The 22,717-nt window shown below is 37.9% G+C and overlaps 1 protein-coding gene across 6 annotated transcripts in view; it reads left to right on the top strand.

Annotated features, from left to right (window-relative positions):
* Positions 1-259: 259 nt before the first annotated feature.
* RACGAP1 (Rac GTPase activating protein 1) overlaps positions 260-22,717 on the top strand; it is a 28,114-nt gene continuing 5,656 nt past the window's right edge. The window contains exons 1-10 of one of the 6 annotated variants that reach the window (XM_011368306.2): positions 260-398; positions 7,219-7,307; positions 15,639-15,841; positions 16,874-17,010; positions 17,976-18,045; positions 19,694-19,747; positions 20,436-20,516; positions 20,905-21,022; positions 21,356-21,486; positions 22,164-22,328. In XM_011368306.2, coding sequence (XP_011366608.1) covers positions 7,223-7,307; positions 15,639-15,841; positions 16,874-17,010; positions 17,976-18,045; positions 19,694-19,747; positions 20,436-20,516; positions 20,905-21,022; positions 21,356-21,486; positions 22,164-22,328 — 1,044 coding nt within the window. In that variant the 5' untranslated portion in view covers positions 260-398; positions 7,219-7,222. Of the gene's footprint in view, positions 451-764; positions 853-7,218; positions 7,380-15,638; positions 15,842-16,873; positions 17,011-17,975; positions 18,046-19,693; positions 19,748-20,435; positions 20,517-20,904; positions 21,023-21,355; positions 21,487-22,163; positions 22,329-22,717 lie in introns of those variants that run through there. The other 5 variants (XM_011368307.2, XM_011368308.2, XM_011368309.2 and 2 more) reach the window with 5 other exon arrangements.

The following is a 22,717-nucleotide window of genomic DNA, read 5'->3' as shown; positions in this document are numbered from 1 at the left end:
ACTGTTAAGTTGATAGTTTGTCAAAGCCTTGTCCCCCTGCCTAGGGGACGCAATGAGCCAAGAATTTGTATCAAGAAGTAGCATTTGCCCTCAGTCAACATGGTATTCTGAATGGCTTCAGGAAAGGGCTCCGGGGGTGGGGTGAGAGAACAAACTAGAACTGTTGACCTTAGTCAAAATGGCTACCTTTGGCTTCTCTATGACAATGCGCATGCGTGGTCCTGTCCTCGTCACTCCTCCCTCCCGTGGCTCTGATGCGCGTGCGTCGCAGCTAGAGGGACAGCGCGGGAGGAATAAATTTCCCTGTGATTGGTCAGTGCAGGATTTCAAACTTGAGCTGGAGGCGCGGAGCTTCTCTGCTGTTGGGTGCGGCGCGAGGGAAGCGGAAGGCCGCCCAGGTGGGTCCTGGCGAACCCGGCTAAGTGGGTTCTGGGGGGCTGCGAGTAAGAGGTTCGTTTGGTGTTGGGTTTGTGCTGGGAGGGAGAGCGTCGGAAGTGGTGAGCCGTAGCCGCCGCGGGGGTCGGGAAGAAGGCGGCACCCACTGCCCCTCCACGGGGGCTCCCTCCGGGCCAGAAGCCGGAGCGGCCTGAATGGTGGTGGCAGGAGACATGGGGGACTTCTTGGCGCCGTGTTTTGTAGAAAGCCGGGGCGTCTTTTTGAGATGGTGGCTTAAACAGAGAAGGAGCCACCTCAAAGAAGTGGCTTTCACCTAGATAGAGTTTGGAAGTTGGGGGGTAACACTCCACCCTTTTCTGGGGAACAGGGCTTTTTCAAAGGGAAGAACCCTGGTGTTTGAGAGACTGCAGCGGCTGGAAGTGGAACCCCTTTACCTTATGGGCTGTGTGTGTCCAGGTAGGCTGGCCGAGGCAATGACATGTTGCCCTTCCCATCCTACTTCTTAGTCTTAGTAACTACGAGGCTGTACTTTTACACTTTCCCGTATATTTCTCGTCATAGGATTTCATTCGTAGGCAGAGGGTGTATATAGATAGAAACGTGAGGTGAGTGGAAAGATAAGCCTTTTTTTTTTTTTTTAAGAAATGTCATTATCATTCTCTTGAATGTGTGGGGTGAGTGTTTTGAGAAGGCGCTTTTCCTATAGCTTAATCACTCAGCAAGTATTTAAGTGCAAAATGTAAATAAAAGACAATCTTATTTGGCTTTAAAGGAGCTTGCAGTTTATTTGGGAGTGATAGAACTTTAAAAAGGATAACTGATTGTGGTGAATCTAGTCAGCCTTTACACAGTTGAGAGTACTGTACGTTAGTACAGCCCTTTCAGAAAATATTTGGCAATATTTGTCAAGAGCCATAAGAGGTTTTTATCTTCTGATCTAGTAATCCCAGCCTTGGAAATCTATTTCAAGAATCACGGCCACCTGAAGAGAACCACTGTCCTCAGTGATGTCCATTCATTCAATGAATATTTATTACTCATTTGCTTAGTGTCAAGCACTGTTCTGGATACCAGGGTCTCATTAATGAACAAAACAGACAAAAATCTCAGCTTTCTTAGAACTTAAACTATTGGGGAGACAGACAATAAACAAAATAAGCAAGTTAATATGTAAGTATGTTAGACGGAGATAAGTGTTTTGGAGCAAAATAAAGCAGAGAAGTGTTGGGGGAAAGGCTGCGGTGTAAAATAGGTGGCTAGGAAAGACTTCACTGAGAAAAGACATTTGAATAAATACTTGAAGGTGATGAGAGAGTGACTGTGCAAGAGGTTCCAGGCAGATGTAACTGAAAAACTGGAAATTACCTAAATGTCCAAAGAAGAGAATAGTTAAATAATTGTCATCAACTTTTTGGAACTTAATGGAAACATGATAGAAAAACAGCACAAAATTATATATAATCTATTATTGCAATTCTGTGAAATAAACAAGTGCATACTAGACAAAGATTACATAAGAAGGTGCATATAGTTTAGGGTGATGAGGATTTAGTTTTACTATTAAAGAAAACCCTTAATTTTTTTGAACATTGAAAATTAACTATATGAGGCAGTGTTTTATATTTGCCAAGTAAATGTTGTAGATAATAAAGAAGAGATCGTTTTGGACTGAAATGGTTAAGGAATGCTACAGTGAATTGGTTAAGACTTACACTAGATGTTGAATGGAACACTTCGGAATGGGAATTCACAGAAGAAAAAAAGGAGAATTAATATACTGAACCAGTAATAATTTTCTGAAAAACAATAATTCAGCTCATCTTTTTTAGTTTTTATTCATGTTGGACTGAGGATGGTCTATTTACTCTTTCTCCAGTTGATTTGCTCATAAGAACATTTGGTTTCAAGGTATTCCTTCTGCCTGCCAGTTGTATTGAGACTTGATGTGGTGAAACAGAAGCTGGACATTTGGGAAGAAAAATTGTTCTGAGATGCTTTCATATAAAAGAATCCTATAGTATTGGGATTATCTTAGGGAATGATTTTCCTTGGCAGCAGAGAATCTATGTTGTTGATTTCTTGGGGATCTCCAGATTTAGTAATGTTCGTGAGAATGTTGTTCATTAAAACTCTTCCTGAAAAATTCAGGCAGCCTTCCATTGCTTTGTCTTACAATATTTAACACCCTTGATGCATCTGAACAACATGATATATAGGTCTCTTAATAATATTGTTTGTAGGTGGAGGAAGAAGAGGATAGAGACTTCCCACAGGATACTCTGCAGTTAAGATCTGTAGTAGTCTGTTATTCTAAAGGACGATGTCTGTCTCTTGGCTGGGTATTGAAATTAAATTGGGGACTCAAGCAATCACATCAAGCTGCGACTCTTTCCCGGTGATGCAGAATTGCTCCCTTAGGGATACTCACAGACTGGGAATCTGTAACATAGTGACTTCTCTACCTCTGGGGTTTCTCATCAATAACAGCTGAGATTTTCTAGCACCTTTTTGTTTAAAGTGCTCCGCAAACTGATTTCCTTGCTCCACACAGGGATCATTTCAGTTTTCCCGAAAGACAGCTGCCTCTGTAGTGAAAAGTGACAGCTGTTTTTATGGCTACAGAGCAATGTACTACAATATGACTTTGTTTTTGTTTCCTTTCACATTAGTGTATCTCCTAGCTATGGAGCTAAATAATGAAAGGGGAGAAATAAAGAAATATTCATGAGAGTGAAAATGTGACCCAGCAGGAAAATTAAGACCATTTTCAATTGACATTGAATAGGATGAGTAATTTTTAACTTTTTGAGTTACAATTTGGCTGAGATATCACAGTACTGATGCAGAAAGATATTTTTGTCATCTATGAATAATTCCTGAGAGTCACTTCTATAGAACGTTAATAAAGATGCCTGATGGTCCCCCAGCATATAAAGAGAAGAGGATTAAATTTTACTAGTGCCATTTTCAGATTACCTTAGGTAAACCTATGTTAGAAGAAAAACTAACTTCTCAGATGCTACAAGCCTCGTGTAGAAAAGCTTGCTTAAGAGCATAAACCTGGTCAAATTTTGCCATCTCCCCCATTCTTCTTGGTCTGGGTTCCAGCAATAATTTGGTAATCACTATTCCAGGGTGTAAATAACTATCAGACCAAAGCAAAAACAAAAATTTTATACATACTAAAATAATACCTATATTTTTATAGTAGAGTTCAATTTATGCTTTATGAAACTTTTAACTACATTAATAATATTCTGTGAGGTAAGTAGGACAAGTATTATCGTTCTCATTTATAGATGAGTCTCAGAAATTAAGTGACTTACCATAGGTTATATGACTGGTAAATAGAAGAACTAAAACTGTCTCAGTCCTTCTTTTAGTACCTCCCCCCACCCCCACACACACCCTTTTTTTTTTTTTAAACGGTTGTTTTTGATTTTATCTATATTACACATTGATGTTTTAGTAGGATGGAAATTCTTTTGACGATAGAATCATGGATGTGTATGTGTGTTCTCTTCCTTTTATCAAGTATTTTTAAATATCGAGTGTTCGTATGTGTAATACAGTAGTGCCAAGTGTAAGGTTTCTCCTCAAATATACAGTTTACCTGGGACATAGGATAGAAACATGGTAAAGTTAGAGTGCAAGATGTATATGTCTGAGTGCCAACTGAGGAAGGCAGTGGGAGAAAGGTCAGTTTAAAATAAGTGATGATGACCCTCAAGTGATGAGATAGTAACATTCGTGAAAGAAGAATCCACAAGGTTTGGTGATTATATTTGTGGGACAGGAATTAACTTAACGTCATTCTGAGATTTAAAACTGAGTGACAGAGAGAATGATAAACATAAGGAAATCAAAATTGGGAGTCAGTAGGGTAGGTCAGTGGGAAGAGTAGTTGATGTGTTGCTTCATGACAGGGATACATTCTGAGAAATGCATTGTTAGGTGATTTTGTCATTGTGTGAACATCGTAGAGTGCGCCATCATGTTATACGCCTAGGCTATATGGTATATCCTATTGTTCCTAGGCTATAAGTCTGTACAGTATGTTACTGTATTGAATACTGTAGGCTGTTATAACAATAGTAAGTATTTGTGTATCTGAACATATCTAGACATAGAAAAGGTACAGTAAAAATATTGTATAAAAGATAATGCTACACCTGTGCAGGGCAGTTACCATTAATGGAGATTGCAGGACTGGAAGTTGCTCTGGGTGAGTCAGTGAGTGGTGAGTGAATGTGAGGGCCTGGGACATTACTGTACACTACTGTAGACTTTATATACACTGTACACTTAGGCTACACTAAATTTAGAAATTTCCTTCTTCAGTAATAATGTAACCTTAGTTTACTGTAACTTTTTTACTTTACATATATGAGGGGAAAGGATAGAACGATGTCCTTAAATCAAGCTCAACATCTGAGCCATCTCAAGCAAATTGAGAGTTCCAGGACTGGCGTTAGGAGAGAGGCTAGCGCTTGCGAGATAAATGGGTGATTCGTCTGCAGAGATCTAACGATTAAAGTGAGATAGTTTGATCTTTTCTTTAAGAGGTTGGAAGATTGAACTTTAGGCTTGTCTGGTGTTGAGAGAGAAGAATAGAGAAAACTCTATAGTCAAACTGTTTGTAAAACTCTAATCTGGAGACTGACAGTGTACCAGAGTTAGGATTATCTCTTTGCTGTTTTACAATACAGTACTGAGAGTTCAGTTAAACAACTGTCTCCTAGGTACTAGGCATCATATTAGGAGAACAATGTAGGTCAAGGTAGTTGTATGAGATAACGGTTACTATGATGAGTACGTGTCCCTAGGTAGGTTCTCTGCATCTTTAGACTTTTTGGGAATCAGGTTATATTTTCAAGAGAGTACCTCCCCTGAGCCCTTACTCTAGGGAGTAGTATGCACAAAGAACATGGGAAAGAAGAAGAATGGACTAGAGGAACTTGAGAAAATGTGAGGATTTCTTTTAAAAGAGCAAAAAGAATTAGGTTGTTGTATTGTCATTTAAGACATAAAAACTTTCTGAAAGGAAATTTTTAAAATGAGTTTTTAGTTCCCTAGTTGCACTGTGAAATTTTCCTTTTCCGGATTCTTGGACAGGTAGTTTTCCTATGTACTGAGCTCACTGTCTTATAGTCTCAGAATATACACATGAATGCCAAGATGATAGAAATCAGTGCCCCACATTAAAACTGATCAGTGGCTTTCATTTTTACTGAGAGCCAAAGGAAATCATCATTGGAATAAGCTACTGAATGCCCTGCTCCTGCTTCTGCCCTGTATCATTTGAGTATATTTGCCTGTTCTGTCATAGTGTTAGATCCATGGGCATCTCCATGACTTCCAAATCTCTTCTTGCCAGTTTTAATGCTATTATTTTAGTTTTGTTCTTAGTTTAGAGAAAGATTGTTGTAATAAATTTGTTGGTCTGGTTGCTTAGCAGCTTGCTACGATTTTGTAGCTTGGAACAGATACATTGCCGTTTGAAAATCTTGGTTTCCGGCCCTGATTCAGGTATATATTGCATCCAAGCTTGGAATTGAAAGCTTTTTTGCTATTAGGGCAATCATCATATAAGTACAAATGAATAATTCTGTAGCATTTAATAGAAAATATCTATATATTCCTTTGTCATTTGTGGTTTTTATTTTTTTCTCTGCTTGCCCTGATAGCATATGGTGCAATCTTATAAACATTGTAAAATCACTAAACCTTCATAAAAGAGTTCTTCAAATTTTATTTAGAGCATGAAACAAAGGCCTGGACTAGAATGTTGAAAAAGTGCTTAAGCAAAACATAAGAATTCTTTAATGGTATTTCTGAAGACATTCAATTTTTAAATGAAACTTGATTTTTTATTTCATTTCCTTGATAGTTTTCATAACATCAGTTGATGTCTTTATTTCTTGACTGTTAAATGAAGATCTTATTTTCTCAAAATATTCTCAGTTTAAAGTATTCGAGGGTAGAACTGCTAGTGAGGACACAGTTTTTAATCTAATATCAGCAGGTCTTTGGGGGGAAATATGAAGCCTGAAACTCACTATACAGAACACAATAGCAAGTGATTTTTTTCCTTTGCCCTTCTAACTGTGAAGGTGGTGTATTGTCTCCTTGATGTCAGAATGTGGTACAACATAAGCCTTTTCCTATACTTAGTATAAATTTATTAGACTTAGTCCCTGCACGCAGTCCAGCAGAGATCCCTGCATTACAGAAATAATTTTTGTGTTGCTGAGCTGGCGATTTCTCCACTTAATCACTCGTGTGACGTCATCTGTGCTGATGGTAGGAAATGTGCTGACCATGTCCTGTGTTTTAAAAGGCAGATGCAACAGGAGTACTAGCTAAAAATGAAATTAAAAAATAAACCTTTTAGGTTATGTTGAAGGTCTTCAAAGTCCAGAAGGATTAGAGTGGCAAAAATGTGATTAATCAATAGGCTCGACTAAGAACTACATTTTGTAGTTGGTCACCTAGTAATCAACTGACATGCTCTTTCCTAATTCCTTTCCTCTCAGCTCCATAGTTATTCAAGGGTGCAGGAAAAGAAGTAGGCAGGAAGTGGGTATTATATTCAGAGGTCTGAAATGCTGTTCTGATTTTCAAATGAGTGTTAAATATTCCAACTTTGTTTTTATAATAAGGATCACACAAAACATTAATTATTGGCTTGAGATTCTTATAATGGTAGCTACAAATGGAAGAATCCAGATGTTAGTCACTGATGACTCTAGTGGATTGCTACTGAATCTTTTGTCTGGGGGAGAAGGCAGGAACCCTAATGTATATTTGATTTCTTGGCAGAAAGATGGATACTACGATGCTGAACTTGCGGAATCTGTTTGAGCAGCTTGTACGCCGGGTGGAGATTCTCAGTGAAGGAAATGAACTTCGTAAGTCATTCTGAGCTGGCCTGTGTGAAGAAAGAAAACACATTTCAGATTTCGGTTTTCTACAAAGCTGAAGTGTGTTCCAATCTTAAAACTCTTTTTTAAAAAATAATTAAAAAATTTTTAAATTATAGTTGGCATACAATATATTAGTTTTTGTGTACAACATAGTGATTAGACATTTATATAACTTATGGAATGATTACCTTGATAAGTCTAGTACCCATCTGACACCATTACTGGTTTCACAATATTATTGACTATATTTCTTATGCTGTACTTTATATCCCCATTACTATTTTATAACTATCAATTTGTACTTAAACCTGTCCTCTTTTTCACCTACTTTCCCAGCCCGGCTCCCACCTGACAACCCTCAAAATGTTCTCTTTATCTGAATTTGTTTCTGTTTTGTTTATTTTGCTCATTAGATTCCAGTTATCAGTAAAATCATATGGCATTTGTCTTTCTCTGTCTGACTTACACTCAGCGCAATGCACTCTAGGTTCATCCATGTTGTTGCAGATAGCAAGATTTCATTCTTTAAAAAAATTTTTTATGGTTGTATAATATATGTATCACTGCTTTATCCACTCATCTATTGATGGACACCCAGATTCCCTCCATATCTTGGCTATTGTAAATAATGCTGCAGTGAACATATGGATGCACATGTCTCTTCAAAGTAGTATTTTGGGTTTCTTCAGATAAATACCCAGAAGTGGGATTACTGAGTCCTTCTTTGTCTCTTATTATAGCCTTTGTTTTAAAAGTCTTTTGTCTGATATAAGTATTGTGACCTCAGATTTTTGTTTGTTTGTTTCCATTTTTATGAAATATCTTTTTCCATCCCTTTATTACAAGAGTGAGTCTCTTGTAGGCAGCATAAGTAAAGGTCTTTTTTTCTTATCCATTCAGCCACCCTATCTTTTGATTGAAGCATTTAATCCTTTTACATTTGAAGTAATTGTTGATAAATATTTAGTTGATAAATATGTAGTGACGTTTTTTTTATTCATACATTTGATCTTTTTCTTAAAGAAGTCCCTCTAACATTTATTGTATAATACTAGTTTAGTCTTGATGAACTCCTTTAGCTTTTGTCTGTGAAGCTCTTTATCTTTCCTTTAATTCTAAATGATAGCTTTGTTGAGTAGGGTAATTTTGGTTGTAGGTCCTCTTCATCACTTTGAATATTTCATGCCAATTCCTCTGACCTGCAAAGTTTCTGTTGAAAAATCAGCTGATAATCTTAGGGGAATTTCCTTGTAGGTAAATAATTGCTTTCCTCTTGGTGCTTTTAAGATTCTCTCTTTGTCTTTAACCTTTGGCATTTTAATTATGATATGGCTTGATGTGGGCCTCTTCTTTGGGATTCTCTGTGCTTCATGAGCTTGTATGTCTGTTTCCTTCACCAGGTTAGGGAAGTTTTCTGTCATTATTTCTTTAAATAGATTTTCAGTTCCTTGCTTTCTTCTCCTGGTACCTCTAGGATGTGAATGTTGGTAAGCTTGATATTGTCCCAGAGGCCCCTTAAACTATCCTCATTTTTTTGGATTCCTTTTTTCTTGTTGCTGTTCTGACTGGGCGTTTTCTGCTACCTTATCTTCTAAATCACTGATGCTATCCTCTGCTTCATCTAATCTGTTAATTCCTTCTAAAGTATTCTTCATTTTGGTTATAGTAGTCTTCATTTCTAACTGGCTATTTTTTATGTTTTCTATCTCTTTTTTTAAAGTTCTCACTCAGTTCATCTATTCTTCCCCTAAGTTCATTGAGCATCCTTATAACCAGTGTTTTTAACTCTGCATCTGGTAGATTGCTTGTCTCTATTTTGTTTAGTTCTTTTCCTGGAGCTTTGTTTTGTTCTTTCATTTGGGACATGTTTCTTTGTTTCCTCATTTTGGCTGCCTCCCAGTGTTTGTTTATATATGTTAGATGGGGCTCCTAAGTTTCTTGGTGTTAGTAGAGTGGCCATACATAGTAGGTGTTCTTTGGGGACCAGTGGTGCAGTCTTCCCTGGTCACCTGGGACAAGTGCTCCAAGTGTGTCCCTTGTATAGGTTGTGTGTGCCCTCCTGTTGTAGTTAAGCCTTGGTTTCTGTTTGCACATCAATGAGAGGGATTCATTGGTTGTGAGGACTGGCTGGTGAGGGGCCAGCCCTATGAAGAAGGATTCACTTTAGCAGGGTTCTGGTGCCTGTCCTGTCTGCCCTTCAGGTATGTCATCCTCAGATGCTCCCTGGGTGGGTCTCCAGGTTGGGGGTAGAGGTGTGGTCAAAACTGGCCGCAGGGCGTGCCAGCCTCAGGGCCTCCTGGGAGAGTCCCTGCTGCAGGCAAAGTTCAGCAGCAGCCCGTGCACTGCCTGAGGCCACCTAGCAAGTGTCACCAAGAAATTTGCAGATAGCCGCCACATGTGCCAGGCTTGGAAGTACCTCAAGAGGCCAAGCCATGAACTAAGGCTGGCTGCCACTAGTGCTGGGCTTGGGACTGCTCAGCAAGAGGTATGGGGCACTTGGAGGCTAGATGCTGCCTGTTTCAGTTTTGTGACCCTTTGAGAGATTTTAAGAAAGTCTGCTGCACAGGCCATTTGAATTTAAAAGCTACTGGAGGCAGCTTGGGTGGGTCCACAAGTTGGGAGGGCCAGGGCATGAGGGAATCACCTGTGTAGGGTGACCTGTGTTAACCAGGTTGATGAAGACTCAGATATGGCAGCAGCCTGCGTCTGCATGCTGAAGGGGAGGGCTCAATAAAAGGAACAATGGATTCTGCCTGCACTTCTGTCTGGGAGAAAGCTGCCTCTCTAGATCTAGCTATGAAGTCAGACAACTCAGTTTCTCCCGGTATGTCCCTGGTGCTTTCTGAGCAGCTGCCCCAGCGCTGGTGCTCAGAGCGAGTGAGTCCATCAGCAAGTAAGTCCATGTGTGGGCTCTTTAAGAGGAATATCAGCAATTCCCACAGCCCTTCGTCTTACTCAGCTACAGTCTCCACTTGTTTTTCACAGCCAGGGGTAGTGAGGACTTTTTCTTCTGGCCCAGGAACCCTGGGCTTAGGAGCCCAGTGTGGCACTGGGACCCCTTGCACCTCCAGCAGGACCTCTGCAGCCGAGATTTCCTTCCCAATTTTCAACCACTGTGGTTGTGGGACCAGCCTGTTTATTGTCTCCGCCTCTCCTATCAGTCTCTAGGTGGCCCCTTCTGTATGTCCCTAGATGTAAGACTTCTGTTCAGTCAGATCTCAGGTATCTCCCAGTGATGGTTGTTCTGTAGTTTAGTTGCAGTTTTGATGTGGTTGTGAGAAGAGGCGAGTACAGTGTCTACCTACTACACCATCTTGATGAGAAGTCCTTAAAATTGTTTTTCATTTGGATTGCCTAAAAAGAAAGTGATGGTCACTTATCCGTGGTCAGAGCTTAATGACACTCATTCTAAATGGTCAGTTTTTTCTATACTTCTTAAACGGGTTTTATCTAGTCTTTTTTCATTATCAAGGTTCTCTTTCCACTAAATAGTTGGTGTTAGTTGCCAATTTCATTTTTGTACTATGAACTGTGAAAAATCTATTGAATTTCCAAGGATGTTGCTTTTTTCTTTAGTAGTTGTCTACATTTTTTATCCTGGGCTTTTCCTGTGTTTTACAGAACATTTTCAGTTGAAGAAGAGAAAAATATCATAACTTTTTTTTGAAGGAGGGACTATTCATCTGCTTTTATTTACTTCATATTTTGATGCTTTGTAATAAAGGATTGAGATTGGGCGGAGAGCTGGGGAGGAAAAGGAGGTGATAAAATAGTCATTTAGGAAGTAGATTAGTAAGAAAGGAAGCTGGGGCTATTAGCAGTGACTTAAGTGATCTATGAGATTTATTCTTTACCAGCTTCTCTTTGTGTTGCTGTCCTCTGCTATTTCAGATTTTCATTAATACCTAATTTAATAAATGTTGCTCTTAAGTCAGCCTCATTGCTATAAAAGTAATGAAGAACTATGTCTTAAAACTTAAAAAAATCCTACAGTACTTAGCATGGCACCTTGCTTATGCTATTCAATATTTCCTTTAATTTGATTGATGTTTTTAATAGCTCTTATCCACTTACAGGCCTTTCAAAACAATATTCTATTTTCTCTCTCTAATAGCTGTCTCATGACCCTATCATCTGGTACTAGCTCAGTAACCATGATGGCATACTAATTAGGCTTCTCTTTGAGGTCACATCATCTCAGAGGATGGATTACTTTGGAGTCTAGTGGGAAAAAGTATTGAATAAGAGATCTTAAAATTCAAGTTAATTCAGCAAATATTTAGTGAGAACCTATCACAGCCTCTGGCACACGTTGAGTTGAGGGAAAAGTATGACTAAATGGCTTCATGGAGAAAAGTAGGGTTTGAGTTAAGCCTGAGATATAGAGTAGGATCCCAACAGATAGAAATGAAAGAGGACATTTAGGGTCAGGAGAACAGGAGGCAAAAGGGTGTGGGGTTTGAGGGGAATAGGAGTAAAGGGGAGTGACATAATGAGAGCTGTGCTTTTGGAACATTACCCTGGCAGAAGTGGAGGTTGCAATAGAGGTGGAGGCTGGGAGACTGATTAGCACATGATTGCCATTGCTCAGGAAAGAGGCTGTAGGAGTCCTAACTAGAATGGTGGTTGTGAAGATGGAAATAAGGGGAAATGAGTGGAAGAGATTGTGAGAATAAGATCTCTAGGAGGAGGCAGCTGATTGGATGTGGGGACAGAGGAAGGAATCTGAGGTTTGGAGTCTCAGTAACTAGTGCTGGCTTTTAATGGTTATTTCTGTGTCTGTTTCTCTAGCTATAAAATAGAAATGTAAATGTCTTTATCTTTGTGAGAGTACCGTGAGGATTTAGGGATAAAATGAGATACTAGTTGTGAAAATACTTTGAAAGTAATTATGCCAAAAAAATACAAGATATTTATTTTTACAGATACCCTTATTTTATAAGCAAATTTATATCTTCCCATTTATTTCTGTTATAAAATAAAGGTACATTTACCTCCCTCTTCAAACCCCTAATTTGGAATATTGGCTTTTGGAGAACTAAAGTGGTTCAGTGTTTTCTAGACTCTAGAATTGCCTTTCTGCAACCACCCCAGTCTGTCTTCTTTGACCTTGGGAATTGCTCCCATGCTCAGGTATCCCGACTCTTTATTCTTGAGTTTCATCATCATAATTTTATTCTTCTTTCTCCTTTGTATAGTCTTTTTTTTTTTTTTTTTTAAAGCTAAATCCAAGGTTACTGAAAGATCAGAGTGAGGGTTAATGTTCAAATAAAATGACTTTAATAGCCTGGGTATTTTGTTATCTTTGTTTTCCCCAGACTACATGATTTTTATCTCCTATTTTTATGTTATCATGAGTTGCCTGAACTTCTTTTGATGTTGTTGGTGTTCAAATTAGGAATAAATATAACAATATTTATCAGGTTCCTGTTGTATACCAACACCATGCTAGGTTTGTGCTATGCTATATGCAGTAGGCAGTACTGAAGTATATGTGACATGTTGTCTGTCTTCAATAAGATTATGGTTTTTAAATTTCAGAGACAGGATTATTTCTCATGAAACAAGATAATACAAATATCAAAATAATATGCTTTTGGGAAGTATAGAAAAATATAATGTAAGCAAATAGATTAGGAAAGGATTCATAGAGCAGATGGGACTAGAAAAATGGGTACATAAAGAAGAGTAGGTAGGGCATCATTACATTTGGAGTGCATAGCTTGATCACAAGTAAGAGGGCAGAAATGAGTATGGGTCTGTTCTGGGGTCAGGGACAAACTGGGTTTGCTAGGGTATTGTGTAATGGTGGGAGGTAAGTTTGATTAGATGCGTAAGGTGGGCTTGGATGCTTGGGGTTTAAATTTGATCTGAACAGCAGTTCATTTGTTCAATGAATATTTAAGTGCTTTCTGTGTGCTAGGCAGAGTGCAAGGCACCGATGATAAAAGAGCAAAAGAGATACATATGGTCCTTGCCTGTAAGAAGCTTAGTGAGTCGTGGGGAAGACAAAGGAAAGAGCCTGTGCAAAGGCCTCAGGAGGAGTGAGCTGAGAAAACAAGATTTTTGGAACTGCTTCAGTCTGCTGAATTATGAACAAAATCCTGTTTTTTTGTTTTTTTGTTTTTAATGAATTAAAGATTATCTTCAATTTGTTTTAAAGAAATTTTTCTCCTTTTTAAGTGCATTTTATAATTTAATATATACATAACTTTTAGGAGGTAATTTGAATTTAAGAAATCTTTTGACGTGAACTTCATGACTGGGACTAGTACCAGGTTGAATTGTGATTCATAAACTGGCAAAAAAAGGCCATGTTCGTTGTTCTCCAAGATCAATATTTTTCCTGGTCTAGGTCTAAAGTGCCTTTTTGACCCATCATAACAAACTTAATTCATAATAGAATTGTACAAGAAAAGTAATAACTTAGTCATGTATGCAAATGTCCTTCTGGTTTTGGTTTAACACTAAGCTGAACCACTAGTAATTTAATCATTTGCATTATTAAAATAGGAACTCCTTCCTTGAAGTGAACTGATACTTTGAGTTCCATCGTCCAGTTCAGTTAAACCTATAATATATGCCAGTTAGCAATGAACAGGGATTAAAACCCAAATTTAATAAGACTTACCAAGAAGGAATATTCTAAAGAACAAACCAGCAAAATTAGGTCAAATGGAAATCCTTTCATTCTCATGTTTTGCAATTTCATAAAATATTTGAGAGTGTATATAGCACTATATTTAGAAACATTTAATTGACCACAGTGTGGAGCTAGAAAAGCTTTTAGACTGTATAGTTGAAAAGTGTGTTTCTTGTTCTTTATTTTTTGAAATTGAAATATTGCATACATTAGGAAAATACACAAATTATAAGTGCACTACTTGGTGAATTGCCAGAGTGAATATGGCTAAGAACTAGCTTTTGTTTTTAATTTTTTCCTTGTGAATCTATGATGTCTAAGTAGTTAAATCTGCAAAAATATATATTGTTTGTGTTCTCTTTTTTTAAATTAAGGAGGAATAAAACTTAGTAATGTGTTCCAAACTGTTAACTAAACCAGCATATAATTTAAAACTATTTGAATTGTAATAATACACTTTGGGGGAGGGGGCTGATATTTCATTCATCTAAGATAACTAGGTCATAATATCCTGTTTTGCTAAAATTTTTTATTTGCTAAAAACTGAAGTTTCCTTATGTATAAGACTTGGTTTCTGTAGATTGAGTTGGTATCCTAATTTTAATTTGTAAGTTTTAAATTTAGTCATATTATTAAAATTGCTTTAAAGAGGCGATATATTGTTTCTGTGCTCTTAGGTTGAATTCAAATAGGAAAAGACCCTTAACTGCCTAAGAATCATTAGCCTTGTGTGAATTTGTCCTAGTTTCAGCTGGGTTTAAACTAGGTTAGTTTGACCAACAGCAGGTATATGCCTTGGAAACTTTTTTCATGATACTGGAGGAAAGTGATGCTTAGAGATAGATTGAGGTTAACTAGGAAGCAGTAAGGCATTGTAAAAGAATAATCTGCTGATAGCAGGTGATAAGAAAGAATGCCACCAGAGTTTTCATGCTTCGAGGTGCTGCCTTGGAAGTGATGCTGTCTTTGCAGACATTTGAAGAGAGTCCACATTCCGCTATCAGTGACTCATCCAGAGCTAGTATGATCTTCTCTTCCTGTGCCTTCCCAACTGGAATGTTTACATACCCTTCAGGGCAGTGTTAAACAGCAAAAGCAAATTGGCTCTTTACTTTCAAATCAATATTTGTATAATTATATAGCTGAATGGAATTGCAGGCCTAGACATCTGTAATATTAATCTACATCTACTGGAGCATATTACTGCAGTTACATTTGAATTTGCTGTTTAACGTCTCTCTGGCGCAGCAATGCGTGACTCTCAAGGAGGCTGTTTTTGTTTTATAGCTGTAACTGTCCTGGTGCGTGACAGCTGCCCCAAAGGTATCCCCCTTTGATTGCCTTCTGTTCAGGAGCTTTCAGTATTGGTGTTTCATCTGGAGCCAGGTGACTAATGAGTTACTTATTCCATAGCAGATGCCACTGGCTAAGCCAAAGTAAGTTAGCCTATTGAAACAGGAATTGCTTCCCCACAAAACTCTCATCGAGGGTGCTGAACATATAGATATATATCCAGGATCTGCTCTTGGTTATTTTCAGTTGGATTTGCTCATAGTTTGGCTGGTTTCTTAATTATGTATTTAGAGTAAAACTAACCAGAGGACTCATTTATTAGAACATTTATACTCTGCTTGATGTTTGAATTATTAAAGTTTCCTCCTTTTTTTTTTTAGAATTCATCCAGTTGGCAAAAGACTTTGAGGATTTCCGTAAAAAGTGGCAGAGAACAGACCACGAGCTGGGCAAATATAAGGATCTTTTGATGAAAGCAGAGACCGAGCGTAGCGCTCTGGATGTTAAGCTGAAGCATGCCCGCAATCAGGTGGATGTAGAGATCAAACGGAGACAGCGTGCAGAGGCTGACTGTGAAAAGCTGGTGTGTATTGTTTTCTGTGCTAAAACTGTGATGGTGGGGGAGGGGGAAGCATTATCTGATAATGTTTCCACTTGTCACATATACCCAGTTTCTTATTCCACGTTAAAGAACTAAAAGCAACCTGTCCATTGACAGCTTGTCCATGATTAGAGCCGAAATTGCAGCCTGGGAATCCTGTCCACCACAGGTTGAAATTTAAGTTTATTTTTGCTTTAGACTCAAAACTGTTACATAAAAGATAGATTTCAAATGAGAATTTAAAGAATTAAAATTGGGGGGAAGGGCAGGGAAATCCTATCATACTGTCATAAGACAATTGGCAGTCTCTCGTGCTACCCAAAATACCCTCATCCTTATATCAATAGCTAGTACTTTGTCATGGATACAGGTAAGACAACTCTTAAGTCTTCCCTTCACCAGTGCTTCTAATTCAGCGAAAAGGGCTAGATGTATTCAACCAGTTGAACAATGTGGCTAACATAGAACATTTGCATTTCGATGTACAAGAGTGGGTCATGATACAAAGGAAAGCCTTCGTTAGGAGGCACTAATCCATCTTGGTACAGTGTTAGATGCCTCAGTAAGCTCAAATTGTGTGGTTCCAGTGTGTCACAGCTTTGTATCCATTTTAATACATTTTGCTCCACCATTTAGGAAGGTAGGTGGCTGCTTTGATCTGTAGAAATAGCTAATAATTGTCCTGATAAAATGACACTAAAGTGATTTTGCTATGCGAAATCTATTTTGGGACTCTTATTTTGTAATACTCTCTCCTCTTGGATTAGCAGTTTGATCCAAATGTCTTCTAACAGAAACCCCACTATTCTAGGTGGAGTTCATTTTACCAGTCAGAAATCAGAGACACAATCTGGGCTTGATGCGAATTAATATGCTATTGGTGTAGCAGCCTTCCTGAAGGCTCATTTACATAATGCTGTATTTTAATGTCTTCTGGTCTGCCCATCCCATAAATTTGAGGTGAAGCTTTCTCCCCTGGTTAGTTAGGATGTTTTACTCTGCTTTGGTCTGTAGGAAAGACAGATTCAGCTGATTCGAGAGATGCTCATGTGTGACACATCTGGCAGCATTCAACTAAGCGAGGAGCAAAAATCAGCTCTGGCTTTTCTCAACAGAGGCCAACCATCCAGCGGCAATGCTGGGAACAAAAGGTGGGGGAACTGCATCTGTTGTTATCTGATCACAAGCAACACAGCTGTCAGAAGTTCTTGTTATCTGAACTCTTATATATACTGCTTCTGGAATGTGTGCTGAATAAAGCAGAAAAAGACTTTGGAGGAATGGTGGGTGGGAAATAAAAGCAGAGTCCTCCCTATTTTCTTTTATTGTGATTTTTTTAATCTTTCCTTGGGATTTTGTTTCACCATGGGTAAAATTTTGATGTCGGTGCTAAATTGCTCATCAATAACTAATCCTGTAGATTGCTAAGAAATCTAAAGGTGAAAGTGGCAGTTCAGCAATACTTTCAGTGTTTACTCTCCAGAGAGCTCTTGTAGCTCTTCTGGTTTAGAAAGGCCTTCTGTGAGCCAAGACTAGACAATAATTTTGGTTCCACTGCATCATTCTTTAAAATAGTCTCAGCCAGGCTTTGAATTTAACATCCCCAATACAATACATAGGGAAAGGTCAGCATTTTTAGAGCTGTTTATTTTGTTGCCTGTTTGTTTTACAGAGAATCCTTATAACTAAAAAGATGTACAGGCTTAATTTCTTAAAAAGCTAATGCTGGGTAATACTCTTTCTTGTAAAAAGCAACCACAAATGCGATCAAATTAAACTTCATTCTTCTGCCTTGTGAATTTTTAGTAGCCTGTAGTACACACTCAACAGGGAATAGCACCCATACCACTGATTGTAATTTTCAGCTGTGGTTATAAGGCCTTTGCTGAAAATGCAACTGTGCTGCATTTATACTCATGCATGCACACACAGTCCCCATGAAACCATAAAAAGCAACCCACCACAGCTAGGGTTTGAGCTTGTAGTTATCTCCATAGGGAAGGCATTGCTGTGAAATTGGCTGGTGTTACCTGACCAATGTGACTGTTCTGGATGCTGGTGGATTTTACGTTTCACAGCCTTCTGTATCTAACACTGTATTGTTTCACTCATCTAGACTGTCAACCATTGATGAATCTGGTTCCATTTTATCAGATATCAGCTTTGACAAGACTGATGAATCGCTGGTAATGAACATTTGATCTCTGAGAATTACATATATTCCTGCTCCTTCAGGAATTTCTCCTGTCCTCTCTTCTGAAATTCTTTTATTACTGTGTTATTAGTTGATGTGTTATAGATACTGAGCTAACATTTTAAAACATGAATTCACACAAGCTATAAGAGACTGGCTTACATATTTTTTTAGTTTCTGGAAGTAAGAATATAGAATTTAGGATTTGGCATGAGGTTACATTTATTTAATGGATCTGTGAGCTGCATGTACTAACTGACTATATCTTGACTTATCAAAGCCCCAGCTACCAATAAAAAAAATTAGCAAAACTGTTTCCAGGCAGAGCTTATTTGCTGCTCTTAGGGAGAATAGACTTGTGCCTTATGTCTGCATTAGTTTGGTTCTTGAGGAAAACTTAGTTATACTTTACAATTAGAAGGACAACCAATGCTCTGGAGCTTCAGCCAGAAGATTGATGAGGCTGTTTCCAGGTGCTATATGCTTTGATCAACAGTGGTCAACATGTCTAAACTCTTCGTTACCCTGCTTTTGTGGGACAACATCTTTCTAACTTATGGTGGTGTTTCTGCCTGAAAGATCATCTCCTAATATTTCAATCTTTGATATTCAGGAGATTGGTAGGTTATTAGTTTGTGTATCTTTCCTGTTTTACTGGCTGAAAGCTAGTAAACAAAACAATAAATCAGGAGGTTATTGGTGGTTAGTTTTCTGATGCTAGCAGAACAAGTCACAGCTACTTGTTACATGGGCTAGAAATTTTCTGTTCAAATTCAGTATTTGACTAAGTAAATTAACTGCCATTTTACAGATAGAAATATTAGATATCACCTTTTTAAAATAAATGATATAGAAAAATGGGATATATAATAAAACTAGAACATATTAGCTGATTTTGGAGCTAGACCTATGATATATCTGTTGTAACTAAAGGTGAATTAAACAACCAGTAGCTAAATTACTTGACAACGAGTTGGAGAGGTTAAATTTATTTAGCTAAGTTACTAAGTGCTGTATATAATTGTTTCTGAATTTTGTGTTTTCGGGGATTATCAAGAGTTAAGAAAGTCACAGGTAGCTACTAAAAATGAATGCAGGTGGTTAAAATAAGTGAAATGAAACTAGACCACAGTAAATGACACATAATTCTTTGGTGGTGAATATGCCTTTTAGAGTCCAAGGAAGATGGACGATTGAGAAATGTAAAACTTGAACTAGAACTTTTGAAGTGGCTATATTGTACTGAACATCTGATTAGACAATAGCAGTCCCTTAAGAGCAAGAATCACATTTAATAGGATCAGTATAACACCTAACATTCTGTAAGTTCTAAAACTAATTAGAAAAATAATCAGAAACGAAGGACCAAGTACTGGAGATAATCATGACAGAAGTTGATTATTTAACCTTTTCTTGCCTCTGTGATATTGATTCCTGATTCTGTTATGGCTTCAATTTTGGAAACAAAGTATGTTCTTTAGCTCTATAGCTACAACACTTGAGACCCTCCCTTCTTCTCTTCAAATTATAAACTAGGTAGTCTGACTCAAGAAGCCTTTAAAGTTCTCTAAATTTATTTGCATAGGGTTTTGGGAAGGCCTAACCAAACAGAGAAATTAATACAGTTTAATTATCAACAGGATTGGGATTCTTCTTTGGTAAAGACTTTCAAACTGAAGAAGAGAGAAAAGAGGGTATGTATAGTTTTATTTAGTTTTTAATTTAATTTAATTTAATTTTTACAAAGTAACAATAAAAGAGTTTTCTCTGGAAATTCTGCCATGATACTGTATTCCCGACATGTTGCTTTAGCCATTGTTAAATACATGTTACAAATGAATCCATGCTGGGGGCAGTATTGATGTTTTTTGAGGTAGTAACTCAAGAGAGAATCTGTCCCATTTCACTGTTCTGGATTGCTCTCACTTCAGTCATTGAGTGTAAAAGGATATACTTAAGTTTGTTTTGAGTTGTCATATAAATTTTTATGCAGGACTTTTGTGCTCTAACATAAGCTTCAGATGAAATGTGTGTATAATGGGATATACAGAGATCTATTTGTGTGTGCTTGTTTAGGGTACTTAATATGTTTCCAAAGACTTTATGTTCTTAGATAGGATTACAGCTCTACTTTTTCTGGTGCTGTCATCTAAATTTTTCCAAAGCTTACTTGTTTCTTCTAGGGCAGTGAAAGCATTTTTGTGTTGGTACAACTTAAGCTTCACGTGGAAATTGACAATGAGAGAAAGTATATTGTTTGTTACTTACTGTAGCCCTGGAACCTAGGACTTGCATCCAAGCCGTCTAATGGGATAATTTTATCTTCTGTGCTTCAGATCTTCTCCTTGGCACTAAAGTTATTGTTATTCGCCCCCTCCCTAGCGCTCCAGTAGCCGACAGTTCATTGATGGTCCCCCTGGACCTATAAAGAAAACTCGTTCCATTGGCTCCACAGCAGACCAGGTAAAAATAGTCAGGTCAAGAGAATTATGGTCTTGAACACATCAAAGATTCATGAGCCCGAGCATTAAAAATCTGAGTTAACGTTGCAGTGTATTTTTGAGAGAGGTGTTTAGTGAGAGTTTTTTATGTTAATAGACTTCTTATCCATATGAATGGATTATTCTGATTAAGTAAACAGCTCTCAGCTTTATGTTTGATTCTTAGTTGCTTGTATATATACCCCTATGAGCTATATTTCTGTTCTAAAGTATGAGATTTCAACTTAATATTGTTTTGGGCTAGGGCCTTAATCCTAACAAAGGAATTTTCAAGCACTCCAAAACACCCTATAGTGGAGGAGGGGAAATGAGATTCAGATATTCTTTTCTTCTTATTACTTTTGTTTCAGGGAAATGAATCCGTAGTTGCAAAAACTACAGTGACTGTTCCCAGTGATGGCGGGCCCATTGAAGCTATATCTACTATTGAGACTGTGCCATACTGGACAAGAAGCCGAAGGAAAACAGGTCCGTTGGGTTTGCAGCTGAATTGCGTGTGTAAAACAACTGGTAAAATTTTGGGGAGAATTGGTTTCTTAGAACCTTCATGAGGCAGGGATTGGATATATTGTGTAGTTTCTTACTGAAGGCCAGTGCACTCTGTGTCAAACCCTGCCCTTAGACTGCCAGCCTGGCCGATGCCACTAGTGCGTAACTTGTTCTTGAAATGGTTTCTTTTGCAATAGCTGTTATATTCCTTTCTGATTATGGTTACAGATTACCGATTATCTACCAGTTATATTAAAATTGGGGTTAAATTCAGAAGGAACAAAATACTTAAGACTTAAACTTGTTTTCTAGGTGCTTTACAGCCTTGGAATAGTGACTCCACTTTGAGCAGCCGGCAGCTGGAGCCAAGAGCTGAGACAGACGGTTCTAGCACTCCGCAGAGTAATGGAGGAATGCGTCTGCATGACTTTGTCTCTAAGACGGTAAAAATGTGATTGCTTCTTTTTTTGGGTATCTTTAATTTTCTAATTGTGAAAGTAATATGTACTAGGAATACATTTAAATACTTCAATGTTATAAAGTTAAATGTTGAATTTCCTTCCTCCTTCCAGTCCCACTCTCCAGGGATAACTACTGGTTATAGAAGGTATATATATTTCAATTCCATGAGTAATATTAAAAGAGAGCAACTTTTCCGAAGCAGTTATTTATGCTTTTTAGTGATACATATTTGTGTTTTGTGCTTAAATAATAGCACGTTTTAACTTTGCTCCATTTGATTTCCTCATAAAAAACCCAAGCAAACTGTCAGTCTCAGAGGAGTTAACTGACTTGTTTGAGCTACGTGACAGTAAGTGGCAGAGTTAACATGGAGGTTTTCTGACTCCTTGTCAACAAGTTCTTCTCACTACTGTACACTGCTCTCTCCTAGCTGAATGACCTTATGCAAGTTATTTAGCCTTTTTTTGCTTATGTTTCTTTATCTTAAAGAGATCAAATCCTATTTTATATGATTATTGTGAGAAATACACAAGCAAATATGCGTAAAAGGATTAGAAAGTTGTTCAGCACTGCTAAGTGCTTAATAAATGTTGGTCGATGATGTTTATCATTTTATAATTCATACCACTCTGTTCCTTCTGCCCCATTTCATCCTCAGGTTATTAAACCCGAATCTTGTGTTCCATGTGGAAAGCGGATAAAATTTGGCAAGCTGTCTCTGAAGTGTCGAGACTGTCGTGTGGTCTCTCATCCAGAATGTCGAGACCGCTGTCCCCTTCCCTGCATTCCTACCCTTCTAGGAACACCTGTGAAGATTGGAGAGGTATGAGCCATCATTGTGTTATAGCTTCAGCTCTTCCAAAGTTGGATGTTTTTGTTCTAAAATTAATGATACCAAATATATTTCTTTCCACACATAATGAACAGAAATTATAAAATATTAACTCAACAGAGTCCTGTTTGGATTTGTCTGTCTGTTTTGTAACCTTTCTAAACCATACTCCTCTTCCCTTACCTGCCCTCCTTCCTGTCCCTCCCTTCCCCTTTCTCTCTCCCTACCCTTCTGCCATTTCCATCCTTCTTCCCTCCCTTCTTTTCTTCCTCTCCTTCCCTTTCCTGCTCTTCTTTCCTCTTCCTTCTTTTCCCCATCCTATTCTATTTTGTAAAATTTGAAACAAAAGAAAGTAGAGAGATTAGTATAACCCCTGATTC

This window comes from Pteropus vampyrus, unplaced genomic scaffold (assembly GCF_000151845.1).
Source record: "Pteropus vampyrus isolate Shadow unplaced genomic scaffold, Pvam_2.0 Scaffold140, whole genome shotgun sequence".
NCBI lineage: Eukaryota > Metazoa > Chordata > Mammalia > Chiroptera > Pteropodidae > Pteropus > Pteropus vampyrus.
This window is presented reverse-complemented; position numbering and strand designations above follow the sequence as displayed.